General features: G+C 34.7%; 3 protein-coding genes across 3 annotated transcripts; all 3 read left to right on the top strand.

Moving 5' to 3' along the window:
• Window positions 1–3974: 3974 nt before the first annotated feature.
• On the top strand, window positions 3975–6837 carry LOC132696853 (facilitated trehalose transporter Tret1-like). The gene is made up of 2 exons (XM_060661936.1): window positions 3975–4279; window positions 5207–6837. The coding sequence occupies exons 1-2, from the start codon at window positions 4180–4182 to the stop codon at window positions 6535–6537; spliced, it is 1431 nt and encodes a 476-aa protein (XP_060517919.1). The 5' UTR covers window positions 3975–4179; the 3' UTR covers window positions 6538–6837.
• A 181-nt stretch (window positions 6838–7018) lies between these two features.
• Window positions 7019–12456, top strand: LOC132696854 (facilitated trehalose transporter Tret1-like). Its single transcript, XM_060661937.1, has 2 exons — window positions 7019–7263; window positions 9747–12456. The coding sequence occupies exons 1-2, from the start codon at window positions 7230–7232 to the stop codon at window positions 11075–11077; spliced, it is 1365 nt and encodes a 454-aa protein (XP_060517920.1). The 5' UTR covers window positions 7019–7229; the 3' UTR covers window positions 11078–12456.
• A 2934-nt stretch (window positions 12457–15390) lies between these two features.
• Window positions 15391–18072, top strand: LOC132696519 (facilitated trehalose transporter Tret1-like). Its single transcript, XM_060661386.1, has 2 exons — window positions 15391–15463; window positions 16146–18072. The coding sequence occupies exons 1-2, from the start codon at window positions 15430–15432 to the stop codon at window positions 17480–17482; spliced, it is 1371 nt and encodes a 456-aa protein (XP_060517369.1). The 5' UTR covers window positions 15391–15429; the 3' UTR covers window positions 17483–18072.
• Window positions 18073–19049: the final 977 nt, after the last annotated feature.

Raw genomic sequence — 19049 nt, 5'->3', positions numbered from 1 at the left:
ACCTTAGGCGTGTAAAAATGGATTCATGAATTAAAAAAAAATATATTTGAAATTTCAAAGGGTTTTCAAGTCTCTAAAACTGTTTAACTTTAATGGTTTAATTTTGAATAGAAGTTTAAGATTTATTTTAACATTTAGAGGTATTTAGTAAATAATAAATCACTATCTGATATTTTCTATATATTTTATTTAGTCTTGTCACCTAGTGTACAGTGTAAACTGGCGAAGCAACAGTGTATAAAAGTGCTACCAGTAAAAGAGTTAAAAGATCCAGTTAAAGTGGTAGTAAAAATTTGAAAACAGAGTTCAGTGATAGGTGGCAGTAGTGTGAGCAAGTTGTAGAATCAAAAGTACGTAAATCATGAAAATATAACAGAAGCAATCGTGATTTACATGTACACGTACGTAGGTTAGGATCCGCGCCAAAGTTTTTATCAATTTTTATCAGTGAAAGGCACAAAAGAGACAGTTAAGGAAGCCATATACGTAGATTTTTGCTGACGATAGATATGACAAAATAACAAAAACCATCGAAGAAGCCAACGAAAAACAGACAAGCGAATTAAAGAAAGAAATTCAGTTTGAAGTCTCACTTGTAAAACATAATATTAGTGAATTCAAGAAGAAAGTCACAAAAAAGTTGAACTTGAAAACTTGAAAAAAAAAGGTTAATGACATAGAGAAAAACTTTAAAAGAAATATTATTATAATCTTTGGATTGGATTATACTGACAACGTCTCATTATTTGAGTTTGTTATTACACAAATTAACGCACTGCTCCAACTAAACTGTATGACAGTGGCGACAATTAATAACATCTATCAAGTATGGTCGCCAACGCAAGTAAAAAGACCAATAATAGTCTTTGTCTCACATTTAGTCAAGCAACAAGTTTTGAAAAATAGCAAAAAATTGAAAGGCACTAATATTAGTATATCGGAGGATTTGACAAAAGAAGAGCGCGAAATAAGAAAGATTCTAGTAAAACACAAAAAAATTGCCCAATCACGAAGTGAAGGAGTATATATTACCAAAGTTAAATTGTATGTAAACGGTGAAGCTTATACAGTGGATCAGCTAGAAACAGCGCCAGAATCAAATTGAGATAAGAAAAATTAGCAGTGCATCACCGACTCCCTTGCTTCAAGACGAAATCTGCGACAACGAAAACTCCGATTTTGAGCAAATTGTTTCGGATAAAGAAGGGATAGACAATACAAATCAAAAGGAATTGAGTCCCATAATAGATCCAGAGACAGGGAAAACAAGGATTGCGTGTCCCGAACCTACACCACGAATTACCAAAAGACTAAAGAAGAAAATTGTAGAGCCATTAACTCAGAGCCCTTTAAGAAGAAATCAGAACTCAAAAATCAAATCACACTCGGTATATAGCAACATCTACAGCGGTAGAACAGCTTACTAACCAAAACTATACTCGTCGGAGAAAATGCCATAAAAAGAAAATTATTCTAATAAAGTGAGTTTTACGTTTTAAGTTTTCATTTGTTTTTAGAAATAAGCAGACAAACAGACTATATTTGAAATGGACTCCTACATTAGAGATTTTGAAAGAGAAGTAGTTGATACAAACTTTAGTCAAAATATTTAATAATATAATTCTCAATGCAACCGATTTTAAAATAATTCACATTAACATATGCAGCTTAGGCAAAAACTTTGAGGAATTTTCTTTTTTTCTTCTTAACAGTTTTGTTACAGAGTTTGATGGCATTGTGCTGTCCGAAACATTTATCCAGTACGACATAAACAAAACTCCCTTCATTTTAAAGGGTTACAATATTCTTTATAACAAAGGTAATGTAAATAGGAATGAAGGTGTCATTGTATATATGAAATCGCAACTAAATTTTGAGAATAGCACTGTACAAATGGAAAATACAAAAGTCTTAGAGATAAATATCTCAGTAAACAATCAAAATGTTTTCATTTTCATTTACTTCAATATTTGGATGATAGGAAGAAATACAGTTCTCATATATTGGTTAGCGATATCAACATTAATTTATTAAGTGATGTCGATTATGTTGAAGAATACAAAAATATCTTAACAAAATACAGATTTACATCCCATATTAATAAAGTAACACAACCAAGATCATCTACTTGTTTAGATCACTTTTTCATAAAAGGGCCAGCCCATATAGTAAATAATTCAAAATCGTTTACCTTTGATGTTGACATCACGGATCATTATCCAATAGCTGTACAACTAACAGCAACTCAGAAAAAGACAAAGATATACTCCTACATAAAAAAATGCACTAATTATCTTAGTATGAGACATGTCTTGGAGGGGGAAAATTGGTTGGATGTGCACAATACAAACGATGTCAACGCTGCCATGGAAAATTTTATTAATAAATTAAAGACATACATAGAAAATAACACATACAACATTATTTATAAGCATAAAAGTAATTTTAAAAAAGAATGGATGACGAAAGAGTTACAAAAAACAATTAGGGAAAAAAATCAATTATATAGAGACTTAGTTAAGAACCCGAACAACCAATTATTAAAAAGCAGTTACAACAGTTATAAAAATAAATTGCGGGTGCACATAAAAAACGCTAATCAAACTTCTTCGTCTGCGTTGTGGAACCGTGTCAATCGCATCTGTTCTACCACCAAACCTAAAACACAGATTAGACAGATAATAAGTGGAAACAATGAGAAAACAACAGATAGGTTAAAAATTGCGAACGAGTGTAATAAATTTTATACTGAACTGGGTAATCCCTAATTATCGAAATGATATTATGTAACGAAGATGTACAGGAAATTGAGAGTTATAAAAAAAACTGCAAACCAAAAAAGCTCCTGGATGGGACTGTATTAGAAGTGAGACACTAAGAGACATTTGTTTTCAAACATCAGAACCCTTAACGTTTCTTATAAATAAATGTTTCGAGAGTGGATATTTTCCAGATTGTTTGATAAAGACACGGTGTTGTCAAAACAATTGTCAAGTCATAATATATAATTTCGTCAAAATCTGAACTTTTAGTTCTTATTTATTTTGATAAATGGATTTTCATCAAGTAAAAGCCTCAGTTCAATTTACTAAAAATATCAACTAGGCTCAAAGAACACGAAAGAGCCTTACGACTAAGACAAATAAACTCATCAGCTGTTGCCGAACACACTCATGAAACCGGGTATAAAATTTTATTTGATAAAACTAAATTTCTTGTTCTTCTACCGACGAAAAATCCGAGAGTCTATAGAAATCTATAAACAACCTAACAATCTTAATCGCGACTCAGGTCTCTACCTGTCACCAATTTGGGAATCATCATCCGAGACGGTGTTTATACCCCTCATTAGTCCCCCGCCCCCCTTCAAGCAATATATAAGCAGGTACAGAGTAAAATACGAGCCAGTTTCAGTCAAGCTCTGAAGAAGCCAACAGGATGATTGGCGAAACGTCAGCAATTTCGACTAAGCAAAAACCGACGCAGGAGGAATCCAGAAGTATTTTACAAATAACAAATAAAAGATGAAAATATATATGGAACGAAATATTCATCTGTTTTTTAATTTTTTGGTTCTATGGTATTCGGTTAAAGTCGATTAGAGAGTATCCTTTTAAGTGGTACGTCAGGTAATCGTCGGTATCACTTTGTTTTCGCCTAAAAGACTCTTAAAAATTCTGTTTTGAAATAAAAACCAAATTGTTGTTTACCTAAGCTAAGTGCGAAACCAAATTACGCTGATTTTAAAATAACAATGTTAGATATTGTGATTCTTATCTATCGCGATCAACTATTCCTGTTTGTCAATTCAAAGCAAATATTTTCTGGTATAAAACTATTCGAGTGAACGAATAACAAATTTAAAATCATGCAAGGATAGTTTCCACACAAACCTCGTATTAAAATGATTTGCACATTCAAGTGCGATCGCGGCGAGATTATAACCGGTAATTCGACTGTAATTTTTGATTGTTGTTCAGCATTAGCCTGTGACTGATGAAATTACTCTATAAAAAATGACAAAGAAACCTCAGCCGTTCTCGCCAAACTACAAACGATTACTCCCAATGATGGTACAACCATAGAAAAGTGACATTGAAATAATCTACGTATACGTAAAAATAATAAAACTCTTCAGATAACAAAATCAACAATCGAGATTTTTCAAAATAATTCGCAATGCATATTTCTTTTCAAATTCGATTGGGAAACAATAAGGTTGTGAATGTGCGTTGGAATACTGAAATGTTTAGTTTTGCCATAGTGAGCGTTTTGGCAGGTAAGACTTTTGTTATTAATTGGTTGTTGTAGTATTTTGAGTTAGTTTTGAGACATTAAATTTATATCAAAACATATCAATAAAAATTTGTTAAAAATCTTGAGGAATATGTAGCAAAAATAGGAAATAAGAATATTCCCCACTCATATCTGATAAAAAAAATTGCAGACAAGAGATAGATGTATTTAGTAAGAATTTTTGAAAATTTGTTCCTTGAAGTTATAAACCAATTATGGTAAAATTATATAAAATATAATATTTATATAGAAAACAGTAGCAGGTGGAGACAACTTGCTTTTTGAAGATCATTTTGCAGCATTGCTAAATTTATGTTAGTTGCTACTAGTTACCACAAAGTTATTTAACTTGATTTGCGTAAAACTCCTTAACATTTCAAAAAGGCAAGATAAAATATAGTCATAGGTTACAGTAGATGAAATTTAGGAATTTCAGAAATCTAAATATAGTTATAAAAGCTAAAACTGTTTTCGAAGCATTTAACATAAAAGTCGTTCGCCTTTTGGCAAAAAAAGGTAAGTTAAACACAATGTTTTATGTCACATTAATTTTCAATGTTAATCTCAAATCATATAACTGTGTTGATGCTCCACGCACAAAAAAGAGATGTTAAAATTTTGAGATTTAAACTGTATACGCATTTTTTTTTAACTTTGAACAAAACTAATTTTGGTCAGTAAGAAACCACAAAAATCTTGGCGAATCAATATTTTATTAAAGATACTTGGACATTTAGTTTATATATATTTCTGTATTCAATGTCATTGTAGTTAACAAATAATTAAAAATAGTGCGATAAGTGGTAAGCCCTGACTGACTATGTTCATTTAAATGGCGCGTTCGTCTTATATTAATGATAAAAGATACAAAACTGAACACCGCCAGTAATTAGAATTTGAATTATTTCAGTTGCCCTATTGGCTACGTCAGGAGATGTCACGCAGACATGGACCTCTCCCACATATCCCAAATTGTATTCCAACGACACATCCGAAAATCCACTGGGAGAGCCAATTACACCTGACGAAGATGCTTGGATCGGGTCGCTTCTGAACGTGGGTGCCATGATAGGAGCTTTGCCCGCAGGATTCATTGCGGATAGAATTGGCAGGAAGATGACGCTTCTTTGCATCGCCATACCTCACCTCGTGGCTTATGTGGCGTACGCTTTTGCGCGGAACGTATATTTGTTCTACTTCGGAAGGTTCATCAGCGGACTTTCAGTCGGTTCTGGATATGCTATTATTCCAATGTACGTAGCCGAGGTGTCGTCTGATTCAAACAGGAACGCTTTCTCAGCCATGTTGCCCATATTCTGGACCCTGGGAAATTTCTTGCCATTCGCCATCGGTCCATATATTACGATCAAAATATTTAATTTAATACTTGCCGCTTTACCAGCTACATTTTTGGTGGTTTTCATATTGCTGGCTCCGGAGACACCATATTATTATATTCAAAAAGGCAACGAAAAGAAAGCGGAGAGCTCCCTGGTCAAGCTCAGGTCCATTCCAAGTGCGGAGGTACAAAAAGAGATTCTTCAAATTAAAGAAACCGTAGGGAAACACGAGGACGGAGCTTTAATGGATATTTTTATAAAACCTAGTCTCAGACGCGCCCTAATACTATCATTAATTCTTATGATGGGCAACCAGTTTTCTGGTATCAACGCAGTTGGTTATTACTTGGAGCCGATTCTCGATGCCTCCGGCACTGATATTCCGTCTGATCTGGCATCTACTTTCTATGGCGGCTGGTTGTTTATTTCCAGCTTTACGTCCACATTTGCGGTAAAAAAACTGGGGCAGAAGATACCACTAATCGCATCATGCATAGGCAGTGCAATTTCAATGGTATCCCTTGGAATATTTTTCTATATTCACGACAATAACGAAGAGGATGCCAAACCACTCTTTTGGCTCCCGTTGGTCTCCCTATTGGTCTACTGTGCCTTCTTTAATCTAGGATTAGCGGGAATACCATGGGCGGTCGGCTCGCAACTGTTTCCCAATAGCGTGAAGCCAATTTCTTCAGCAGCTGTATCGTGCATGTGCTGGTTTTGCTCGTTCTTGATCACACATTTCTTCAACGATCTGACCAATTCTTTGGATAAATCAGGCACGTTCTGGCTTTTTGGTGGGTGTAACGTCTTAACCGCCATCTTTACACTGGTTTGGATACCGGAGACAAAAGGCAAGAGCTTCAGCGAGATACAGGACATGCTACAGGGTCGAAACTGAAGATGGCAGAAAATGCCAATTTGTTCTTTGTGATATTTTTTGATACTGTGTTTCTCATACAAATATTTGTTTTTTTAAGCAACGAAATTCTTATAACGCGATATACGTGGTAAAATGTTTTGTTATCTGCTATATTATTATAGTGCTTAGTAACCAAGATATAGTATTTAAGAATTGCGCATTGAATTCATTGCACCTGATGATACAATAACCAGAACGTTTTCAGTATCCTGGAACAATTCAAGGACATTGGGGTTTATCGAAGCGAGAGTCTGAGGGAATATCTGCACGCATTGCAAGAAATTAAAGAATTAATACGTATATATATTCGCAAATAGTTATTTCTTGCCTACGATACTCTAGTATGATAGATAAATCTTTATGGAGTAACATAATTTTCAAGGTCGACGTTGTAATAAATAAGTAAACAAACTCTATTCTAATAAGCAAAATCATTTTATCTCGATTATATGAATTTTTGTCAGAATAATCTCCCAGAAAATGGAAAAAAACCTAGGAGCAGCGTTATAAGTAGCGAACATATTGATTGGTACCATCTTAAAATCAAACAATAAACTCCGCGTTTCCAAGTAACTCAATCACATGACTTCGAGTGCCCTGAACCACGATAACAAAAACGTTTCGATAAGACCGAAATTTTTAGAAATTCCTCCCACATTTTGTGATGTGAAATGGTCAGTAACGCGTTAGTCAGTGTTTTTGCAGGTAAATGTCTAGTCAAAATAATTTTAACAGTGGAAAAATTTCAAATTGAAAGCCAGTTTCAAGATAGACGGACATTTTTTTACTACCATTCCCTATCGTTTTTCACGTCTTCTCTCTATATATGTCAAATATTCCATACCTATCACTAATTAATAAAAATTATAATTTTTGAGGATAAAAAATTAACATAAATCTGTGGTCTAAAATGCTGAAATGCAAAATTGTATTATTTTTCTGCATAATATCCTAAATTCCGCCTATTTCTGAAAGTATATATTGGGGGCTTCGTGACATGAGAATTTAGCTCTTTGGATCTTAGTTATTAATACCCACATATATTTTTTTAATTTAAAATTTTCATTACGCCTTGTAGGAGCCGGCAAGGTATTTCTGCTAAAAATCATTTTTACGTGCAAAAGGTTCTCTGAATAGTAGTCGTACGAGCACGTGTTTTTAAAGTGAAAATTTTATTATGTCTTTAGTTTTCACGAATGGAAACACACAAAGGGCATTCTATAATAAACTCTAACGTAATACAAGCTTTCATGATAATTTTTTCTTCAGTAGAACTGCTTTTTTAAACATATTCGTCGATTACTTCCAACAAAATTATTTCGAATACGTTGCTCTTAGCGACTTGTAATAAGAATGCCCCTTTCGCATAAAAATAATTGAGAATTTCATTTTTTTTTAAAGAATATAATACAAGGTGGCGAAAAAAGTCATGAGCCCTTGAAATTGAGAAATGACAAGTAAGTAAGTAAGAGCTATATTAAGAACAAATTCAAATTTATCATGTCAAAAAACCATCCAGTTAGTAATTGTATTTCGGATGCGGAGACCAAAGGATTACTCAGGTCTACGGTGATTTTGATGTTTGAACGCTTTTTGATTATTCGTATATTTTTGGTGGTCCTTTTTCCAAAACACACCATATTTTTGCTCTATGGCGCCATTTTTTAATAAAGCTCTATATTTTACAAGTATTATTTTATTAATATAGATACCTGAGACATGAATATGTTTGTTCCATGTGAGGAATGATTTTTAAATGAATTCGTTTTTATGAAATAAAATGTGATTTGACAACACTAGATAATATTAGATTGCTCATTTCTCAATACAGCGTTGTAACCTGCTCATGCGCAGCTTGGTTGTATTGGTTGTGTATTGATGATGTGTTATTGTTTTTGTTGGTGTGTATTTCTAGTGTTCTAGACGGTATAAATATGGAAAGAACACATTGTGTGAATAATTGAAATAACTTTTATTATATCTGTGGTAAAGAAAAGATAAACTTAACTTCTTTTGAGAAAAATGTATACCACGCTTATTTTGGTGCAAAAATGGTCGACCAAGACAAGTCCCGTGCTACTCATACTGCTTGTTACGTTTGCGTTGAGGCATTAAGAAACTGTCAAAAAGGTAAGAAGAAATGTTTATGGTTTGGCGTTGCTATGGTATGACGACAGCCTAGGTATCACAGTGATGATTGTTATTTTTGTTCGTGGATGTTCAAGGATGCAACAAAAAAAATAAGAAACAAATTGTGATCAGATAAGATGCACCTATACCTACCGCTCCATAAGAACTAGAAAGCGTCATATCATCAGAATCAGAGGAATCGAATTCCGAGCCAGATGACTCAGATTTCGCACCAGATTTCAGAGTTAAAGCCATAAATAAAAATGGACACTGTTTCAAATATTTTCGTTGAGCCGCAGATAAGAAAAAATATACAAGAACAAGGATTTTCAAAACATAATGACCAACGTAGAGGAAAATTTTAAAGAAGTAAATGATAAGTTTTTTGAGAACCCTAAGGACGAAAACTACGAAAGTATTGTTCAAAATATGTTACACTTTCATCGTCTAGGTTGTAATATGAGTTTGAAAGTGCATTTCTTGTTTTCACGCTTGTATAACTTTTCTGAAAATCTTGGAGCAGTTAGCGAAGAACAGGGAGAGAGGTTTCACCAGGACAGGCGGTGCATAATGATGATAGCGGACTACCGCGGACAACGCAGCTTTCTCGAAAACGACGACGACGAAGATTTCACTTCATAAGTCTGAGTAAAGTTTTTGTTCGCTTTTTTTTTAACTAGGATTCCACTTTTTTATTGAATAAAAAATGATTAATGTAGAAGTATCGTAGTTTTCCTTTAATATTTGCAAAAAACTTTATGTGATACAAATAAATGCATTTTTGAATCAATCTACCAAAATTATATAAAATCAGTTTCTATAAGAAAAACATGTTTCAAAAAGTTTAATTTTGTAGACCTATGTTATTTTACTTAAGTACTATGTAACGCCGCACATTTCCGCTTCCAGGAAAACGTTTCGTTTGGCATTCTAAAATAGCACTTATTAGTCCACATATAAAGCAAGCGGTATAGTTTCAAAATAACAGGTTATTTTCATACAAAAACAAAACCCCATTTCTTTTCAATATCATAACTTTATAACCGTTATTTTCTCAGTGGATCTTCTCGCAACATCGGGGGACATAACCCAAACATGGACGTCACCAATGTACCCCAAATTGTATTCCAACGACACATCGGTAAACCCTTTGGCCAAGCCCATCACAGAAGAACAAGATGCATGGATCGGGTCGCTTCTGAATATAGGAGCGATGATAGGTGCACTACCGGTGGGATTCATCGCGGATACCATTGGCAGAAAAAAATCCTTACTTTGCATTGCTATACCCCATCTTGTCGCCTACTTGATGTTCGTATTCGCTGATGAAGTTTACATGTATTACATTGCGAGATTTATTAATGGACTCTCAGTAGGAGCCGGCTACGCTCTAATGCCGATGTATATAGCCGAGATATGTACGGATAAAACTAGGAACTCCTACACCGCCACTTTGAATATATTTTGGACGTTTGGCAATTTTTTACCCTACGCCATCGGACCTTACATATCAGTTCAGATCTTCAATTCCATCCTTGTTGGGTTTCCGGCTGTGTTTATAGTGGTGTTCATTCTCGTAGCTCCAGAAACACCACTCTATCTGGTTCAAAAAGGTCGCATAGAAGAAGCTGAGAAATGCTTGATGACACTGAGATCGACGGATAAAGCGGGAGTCGAGAAAGAAATTATCCAGATCAAAGACATCATCGCGAAACACGAAGACGGGACGTTGATGGATATCTTCAGAAACCCAGGTCTCAGGCGAGCGTTTGCTATTTCCGCCAGTTTGGTATCGTTCGGTCAGCTCGCTGGTAGTACAGCAATCGGGTATTACTTACAACCCATCCTGGAAGAAAGTAACACCCACATTACCGCTGACATAGGATCGACGTTATGCGGTGCCTGGACTTTTATCTCGAGCTTTTCTTCGTCATTCGCGATACACAGGTTAGGGCAAAGGATTCCGTTGATTATCTCGTGCGTAGGTAATGCGTTGTCAATTTTCGCGCTGGGTTTGTATTTTCACATACGCGATACAGATCCAGAGAAGGCGTCGGAGCTTTCGTGGTTGCCGATAGCGTCGTTGCTGTCGTTTATCGCGTTTTATAATTTCGGATTGTCCGGGATTCCGTGGGCCGTCAGCTCGCAACTGTTTCCGAATAACGTGAAAGCCATTTCTGCAGCATCTATATCGTCGGTATCGTGGTTCTTCAGTTTCTTAACAACGAATTTTTTTAACGATATGAATGATACCTTTGGTCGAGCTGGCACCTTTTGGATCTTCTCAAGCGCCAATTTGGTAGCGGCAGTTTTTACAATTATCTGGGTGCCGGAAACGAAAGGGATGAGTTTTACGGAAATACATGATATGCTGCAAAACGAGGTTTAAATGACCTCGTTGATAGGAATCCCGGATTTGATCGCAGCCAAAAACATGATATAATATCGCTCTATGGAGTCACGGTTGCCTTGAATTTGGATTTTTCATATATTGTACTATAAAATTTGTAATTTTTTTCAGCATTAAAACATTTATGATCTGTTTAATATTGCTCGTGTCACAAGGAGGAAAGATAAAATGCAAATAATTTTTTATTTTTTTTCTTTTAACACCTCAATTTTTGTTTTCTTTTTGGTCTTGCTTAGTATGAAGGTCACACCATTTAACTTGCCTCATTATGAAGAACTCTAAAAAGAATAATTGTTTGCTACAAAACGGTCCATTGGATAGTACCTTCTGAGTTATGCTATTACAACTACACAAAGATTTTCTTCATCTTCTGCAAATTATTCGTCAAAATCGAAATTATTTGCTGCCCTACTGTTCACACGCTGTAAAACGAGGAGTTAAACAAAACATCCGCAAAGAAATATCTACTCAACTAGCTAGACAACTTTTTGAGTGTTCCACTGCATATGGACTAATTGATCGATCGTCTCTTAAAAATTATGGAGGTATCAGTAAATTTAGTAAAATTATGGAAATGGTTATGTTTGATGACTTACCTGCATTAATAAAAAATGTAATTTGTACTGGTATAATCATCATTTAATTGGTGCGAATTTAGGTTTACCACTTATACACCGACTTGATAAACGCTTGATTTGGTTAATCACAATATTCTTGTACCGAAACTTGCCAAAGTCCTGGTATATGGTGACTTTCTTCGCTGGTTCTCTTCGTATATAATTGGGGGAAATCACAATTTGACCATTTATAATTAGTAATATGAACCTATCTTGGTAATCTATCAGATTCTGCACTCCATGTTTCTGCCATACGCTGATGACTAAAGGGGTTTCGTAAAATCCGGACTACTGCAGGGGACTTTATTAGAATTGCATAGAATTGTAATGATTATTAAGTTTTTCTAAATTTAAAGAAGTGTTAGGCGTTTTCGTCCACCAAGAATATAATCATTCTAAATTTTAATTACTCAAGAAATTCTAAGCCGCTTTAAACTGTAAGTACGGTTAAAGACCTTGGGGTAATATCTGGCCGTAAATTAGTATTTACATGTCATATTTATTATACCTCTGAAAAATGCACTTGAATTTTTCTGAATTTTTTGAATGTATAATTTCTAATTCCTGCTATAGTAAATATATAATTAATCTTGGAAGCATAGAGGGAAATTTTTGTAGGTTTTTGAATTGGAGAGTAAATTACCTATATAGCATTACTAGTGTTATCGCTACTCGAAGCATAAGATTTGATATTCCGGTCATAATAACTTGGGTAAAAATTCTCCCATTTTTAGGATAAGTTCTGCTGTAAAAAGATGTTGTAATAAAACAACATAATTTTGTTTCGTTAGTTTTAGTTTCGTTTTCCCGCCTTTTGTAATGTATTGGGGGTTATTCTTATCTGAATATGGTGTTACCAAGCACAGCTTTGTTTATAATAGTGGTTACTGTTTTGGGTAGTCTTACCTGTTTGAAACCTAAATTTGACATCAAATAAATGAGTGTGAATAAACAGAAATCAAAACAATAATTTGCAATCGTTTCTGGTAGAATTCGACTTAAAGAAACTTAAAGCATTTTTTTATGTAATGGGTGTTTTTTTTATGTATAGAACTTTAAGTTGGCATTACTGTTCAAGATGGCGACCGATTTAACAGCTGTCAAGTGATTTGTTCTCAGTTTGGTTTGGCAATTCATCATGAATAGACTCACGCCTGAACAACGCTTGCAAATAGTGCAATTTTATTTCGAAAATAATGGTTCCGTGCGGAATACGTATCGCGCACTACGTCCATTTTATCGTCGACAAAATCGTCCATCAGAGCAATTAATTCGATTAACCATGGAACGTTTTTGCACCACGTTTACTCTTATGGATAACTCGCATCCCCAGAGACGCCGTACGGTGTGTACAGACGAAGCTATTGCTGCTGTAGAGCGTAGCATTGAGGAAGACCCGAACGAGTTCATCCGCCATCAAGTACAGGAATTGGATCTGTGTCCGAGATTGCGGTGTTCCCAATTTTCATAAGCGAATTTTGTTTAGCGATGAAGCGCACTTCTGGTTGAATGGCTACGTCAACAAACAAAACTGCCGCATTTGGAGCGAAGCGAATCCTCAAGTGTATGTCGAAACACGGTTACATCCAGAAAAACTGACTGTTTGGTGAGCTTTATGGGCTGGTGGAATCATTGGTCCGTACTTCTTCAAAAACGATGATGGCCAGAACGTTACAGTCAGTGGTGATCGGTATAGAGCTATGATTACTAACTCTTTCTTTCCTGAATTGAATAACCATAATGTCCAGGAGATGTGGTTTCAACAAGACGGCGCAACATGTCACACAGCTCGTGCCAGAATCGATTTATTGAAAGACACGTTTGGTGACCGCCTAATTTCACGTTTTGGACCTGTGAATTGACCTCCAAGATCTTGTGATTTAACACCGCTAGACTACTTTCTGTGGGGCTATGTAAAGTCATTGGTCTAGCGGATAAGACACAAACGCTTGACCATTTGGAAGACAACATTCGCCGTGTTATTGCCGATATACGGCCACAAATGTTGGAAAAAGTAATCGAAAATTGGACGTCCAGATCAGACTATATCTGCGCCAGCCGTGGCGGTCATATGCCAGAAATATTTAAAATGTAATGCCACAAGATTATCTTTCGGATAAATAAAATTCATGTCAATCGAATAATCCATCGTTGTTTTATTGCAACTTAAAGTTCTATACATCGAAAAAAAAAACACCCAATAGATACATGTATACTAATAAATAAGCAAAATTGTCTATTAAAATATTGTTTATTGTAATATTTTGGATATGATGTGCATATGTATAATAATTGATGTTATTTAGGACGAATTTCGACAATATATATGAACGTTCAAGTTGATTGCTAAATAACAACACAAGAATAATATTAGATGAATTAATCGCATTTAGAAAAGTTCATACCTGTGTTCTAAAAAACGCGACATTCTCAAAAATTTTCGTAATGTATGTTTAAGAATTAATTTCGACTACCACAAAAAAAATACATTACTATTTGTAACTAAACAATGCCTGATGTATTTTAGTAATAATAAATAAAAGATGAAAATATATGTAGAATAAAATTTAATCTGAACTATGCTCGTGAGGGATGTATTTAGCAGCTCAAATTCTTGGACATACAATTTTTTTGTGATCTGTGAGCAATTTTAAATTTTTGTTACTTCATTTCGGTGATCACTGTAATTCTATATAGATTAGCCACTGAATATAAAAATTTAAATCAAGACCTAAGAATATTTTTGGAACACAAGTGAAAATATTCAAATTTCGCCGTAATGAGAAAAGCAACATCCTTACCTACTCGGGAAAGACTAGCCATGCAAACGCTCTGCAATTGAAATTCCTTTAATTTCTGATTAAGTTTTCAAACCATTCTATTAGTTCCAAACGAATTAAAGTCTTTACTTAATCAGAGTCTTGGTACTAACCTCTTTTGGAAAATTAGAGCTACCAGAGATGGTTTTGATTTTAACAGCTACTCTCTCTCTGCAATTGATTTAAGCAGCTTTTCACATGCTTTCAGATTTGCTACCAGCAATTACTATTAACAATGTCAAACAGAACATCGGTTAAAGGTTATCACTTTAAGTGCTGTGCCAGGTAATCTTGGATATCACTTTGTTTTTCCCAAAAAGACGCTTAAAAATTGCATTGTTTTTAAATAAGAACCAAACAGTTGTTTAACTGAGCTGAGTGCGAAATAAAATTACGTTAATTTTAGAACAATGCTAGGTGTTATGTTCCTTATCTACTGCGATCAACTATTTCTGTTTGTCAATTTCAAGCAAATGTTTTTAGTATAAAACTTTTATAGTAAGCGAATAACAAATTTAATAATATTCTAGAACACTTTCCTCATAAAGCTCGTATTAAAATGATTTTTACATTCATCTACGACTGCGGCAAGATAATAACCGGTAATTCGACTGTTATTTTTGATTGTTTTTCTGCATTGGCCCGTGACTGGTGAAATTACTGCGTAAAAAAAGTGCAAAGAAACCTCAGTCTTTCTCGCCAAACTACGAACGATTACTCTCAATGATGGTATAACCAAGCGACATTGAAATAATCTATGTATACGGATAAATAATAAAACTCTTAAGATTACAATACCCACAATCGAGATTTTTCAAAATAATTCGCAATGCATATTTCTTTAGAAATTCGATTGGGAAACAATAAGGTTACGAATGTGCGTTGGAATACTGAAATGTTTAGTTTTGCCATAGTGAATGTTTTGGCAGGTAATATTTGTTATTAAATGATTTTTTATAGTTTTTATTTGAGGTAATGTGGCGATATCAAATTTTACCAAGTCAGCACCAATGCCTATATCAATATCAATTTGTTAAGTAGCACGACAAATATTGTGGCATTGTAGAGAGTAAAAAAATGCAGAAGTCAGATAGATGCATAAGAATTTTTGAAAATTTGATCCGTGAAACAACCAATTATGATAAAATATTATTTTAAAGAGGGCTTAATTGTTTAAAATCAAGATTACAGTATTGAAAATATTTATAATAGGAAAAACCAGTTAATATAACAGTTAATAAAAAAATCGTTAGTTTTATGAGAAAAAATACAAGTGAGGATTGAGTGTTTCTTGCACAGTAGTACTAAAATATAGGTTAAAATTTTGGGATTTAAACTACATCTGGGCAGTTATTAAGATACATGGATATATAGTTATTTATCTCTATTTCTATATTCTATGTGGCTGTCCTTTAAAAGTTGTGAATCACTCTTTTCCGGTACTTCACTGTTCACGTTTAATCCAGCATATAATTGAAAATCGGGCAAAACCTTTATTTTAAAAATGCAATTTTTTATTTTTTTTTCATGAAAAATGTCTTCCCACCCTAAATTTGAATTTCACCACTTGCGATATAAAACCGCGGGAAAATGGAATTGGAATTATTTCAGTTGCCCTATTGGCCACGACAGGAGATGTTACGCAGACGTGGACATCTCCGACATATCCCAAATTGTATTCCAACGACACATCCGAAAATCCACTCGGAGAGCCAATCACACCAGAAGAAGATGCTTGGATCGGGTCGCTTCTAAACGTGGGTGCCATGATAGGAGCTTGGCCTGCAGGGTTCATTGCGGATAGAATTGGAAGGAAGACGACGCTGCTTTGTGTCGCCACACCGCACCTCGTGGCTTATGTGACGTACGCATTTGCGCGAAACGTATATCTGTTCTATTTCGGGAGGTTCATCAGCGGCCTCTCCATTGGCTCTAGCTATGCCATCATTCCGATGTACGTGGCCGAGGTATCATCCGATTCCAACAGAAACGCTTTCTCGGCCATCTTGCCCATATTCTGGACTCTAGGAAATTTATTGCCATTAGCCATTGGCCCATACATTTCGATAAGAATATTTAATTTAATACTTGCTGCTCTACCAGCTACATTTTTAGTGGTTTTCACATTGCTAGCTCCGGAGACGCCATATTATTATATTCAAAAAGGCGACGAAAAGAAAGCGGAGAGTTCCCTGGTCAAGCTAAGATCTGTTCCCTCTGCGGAGGTACAAAATGAAATTCTCCAAATAAAGGAGACAGTATGGAAACATGAGAATGGATCCATAACTGATATTTTTATGAAACCGAGCCTCAGACACGCCCTAATACTGTCATTAATTATCATGACGGGCAGCCAATTTTCTGGCATTAACGCGGTTGGTTATTATTTGCAAACGATTCTCGACGCCTCCGGCACTAATATTCCGTCCGATCTGGGATCTACCTTATATGGTAGTTGGTTGTTTATTTCCAGCTTTACCTCCACATTTGCGATAAAAAACCTGGGCCAAAAGATACCGCTGATCACTTCCTGCTTAGGCAGTGCAATTTCAATGGTATCCCTTGGTATGTTTTTCTATATTCACGACAGCAACGAAGAGAATGCCAAACCGCTCTTTTGGCTCCCGTTGGTTTCCCTGTTGTTTTACTGTGCCTTCTTTAATCTAGGTTTATCGGGAATACCATGGGCGGTCGGTTCGCAACTGTTTCCCAATAGCGTGAAGCCAATTTCTTCTGCAGCTGTATCGTGCATGTGCTGGTTTTGCTCGTTCTTGATCACGCATTTTTTCAACGATCTCACCAATTCCTTGCAAAAATCAGGAACGTTCTGGTTTTTCGGTGGTTGCAATGTCTTAACTGCTATATTTACTCTGATTTGGATACCGGAGACGAAAGGGAAGAGCTTTAGCGAGATACAAGAAATGCTACAGGGCCGAAGCTTAAGTTAGTAGAGAATGCCAACTTATTCTTTGTGATATTTTTATATTATGTTGTGTTTCTGATCTCAACGTTTTTTCTGTAACCAACGAATTTGTTAAAACTTAGGGTAATCTACTTGGTAACATGTGTTGTTATCGGTTATATATCGGTTATATTTTGGGTATTTAGTGAACACGATACGCTATTTTGGTATTGCGTATATGCACCCCCAAAATGTTTTTAGTTTTTAGCTAAATAAATAATTCCAGTCATATGTTGGCAAATAGTTATTTCTTGCCAATGAGACTCTCGAATGATAGATAAATACTTATGAAGTCAAATAAGCTTTTTGGTCGACGGTACAATAAATAAGTAAACAAACTGTTTGTATTCTAACAAGCAAAATCATTTATCTGGATTGCATTTTTTATAATTATCTCTCAGTACATGAAAAAAAAAAACGTAGACGTAGCGTTATAAGTAGCAAAAATATTGATTTGTACCACCTGAAAATCAAACAATATACCTGGTGTTTGGATGTAACTCAGTCATATGATTTCGAGTACCCGCGACTACGATAACAGAAACATGTCGATAAAAGTGAAGTTTTAGAAAATTTTCCCACATTTTGTGACTTGAAATGGCCAGTAACCCGCTGGTGTTTTTGCAGTTAAATATAATAAGTAATGCAAAACGGTTTGGTATGGTGACGATTCGAAAAATACAAAATTATAAGGTACCTTTCACACCAGTAAGCAGGAACTTTGTTACTTCCATTCCTGATCGCACTAAGCACGGAACGTAAAGGGAAGTTTCCAATACAGCACTAATTTTTAACGTTAACGTAATCAGTTTACCAAGTTTATTTTCAAATTAAAATAATACAATATAACAATATCATAAAAATTAGCAAACAAAATCCCAATTTTTTCTAAATAAAAAAAATAAAATAATAAAATAAAAAAGCAATGAAAAGTAGGATATGTTAAAAAATAATAATTTCTCAATTTACTTATTTTTAAGGTAGAAAAAGCAATAAACGTGTGCTTAAGAATGCTAAAACGCAAACTTTTAATTTTACTTTTTCTGTATCATTTAATAAATAATGCCGTCGTCCAAACGGAAATTCTCATATGGGGTTTTTTTGACATTAATTGTAAATTAATAATGTATTCAAATTTCTTGTATCAAAAAAACCTCCATGTAACCTTTGTCCGCTTTATGATGACCGGTATCGGATTAAAACTCGAAGCGTAAATTAATAAGTCAGTAAGTCTACTAAGTTAATGGCGGTATGGAATACCTTCGCTTTCGCTGTACTTGATCATAACCATGTTTGATGAAACCAGTTCTTCGAAAGCAAATAAGGTTTTTATTTAGGTACCGAAATAATCCTGCCTACCGTCCTTTTATTGATATATATTGAAAAAGTTTAATCAGATACCGGTCGTGATATAGCTGACGAACTTTACGGATTGTCGTGCAGAAATCGGAGTTGTTTAAGAAATTATGCAGAAAAAAAAACAGTTTGGACGCCCTGTATTTCGAGGATTAAGATTATAAAATTAACTAACCAAAACTAATCAATGTCATCAA

The sequence above is a fragment of the Cylas formicarius genome, unplaced genomic scaffold, assembly GCF_029955315.1.
Source record: "Cylas formicarius isolate icCylForm1 unplaced genomic scaffold, icCylForm1.1 PGA_scaffold_1__22_contigs__length_36826433, whole genome shotgun sequence".
Classification (NCBI taxonomy): domain Eukaryota; kingdom Metazoa; phylum Arthropoda; class Insecta; order Coleoptera; family Brentidae; genus Cylas; species Cylas formicarius.
The sequence above is the reverse complement of the archived record's forward strand: the minus strand, read 5'-3'. Positions and strand labels throughout refer to the sequence as shown.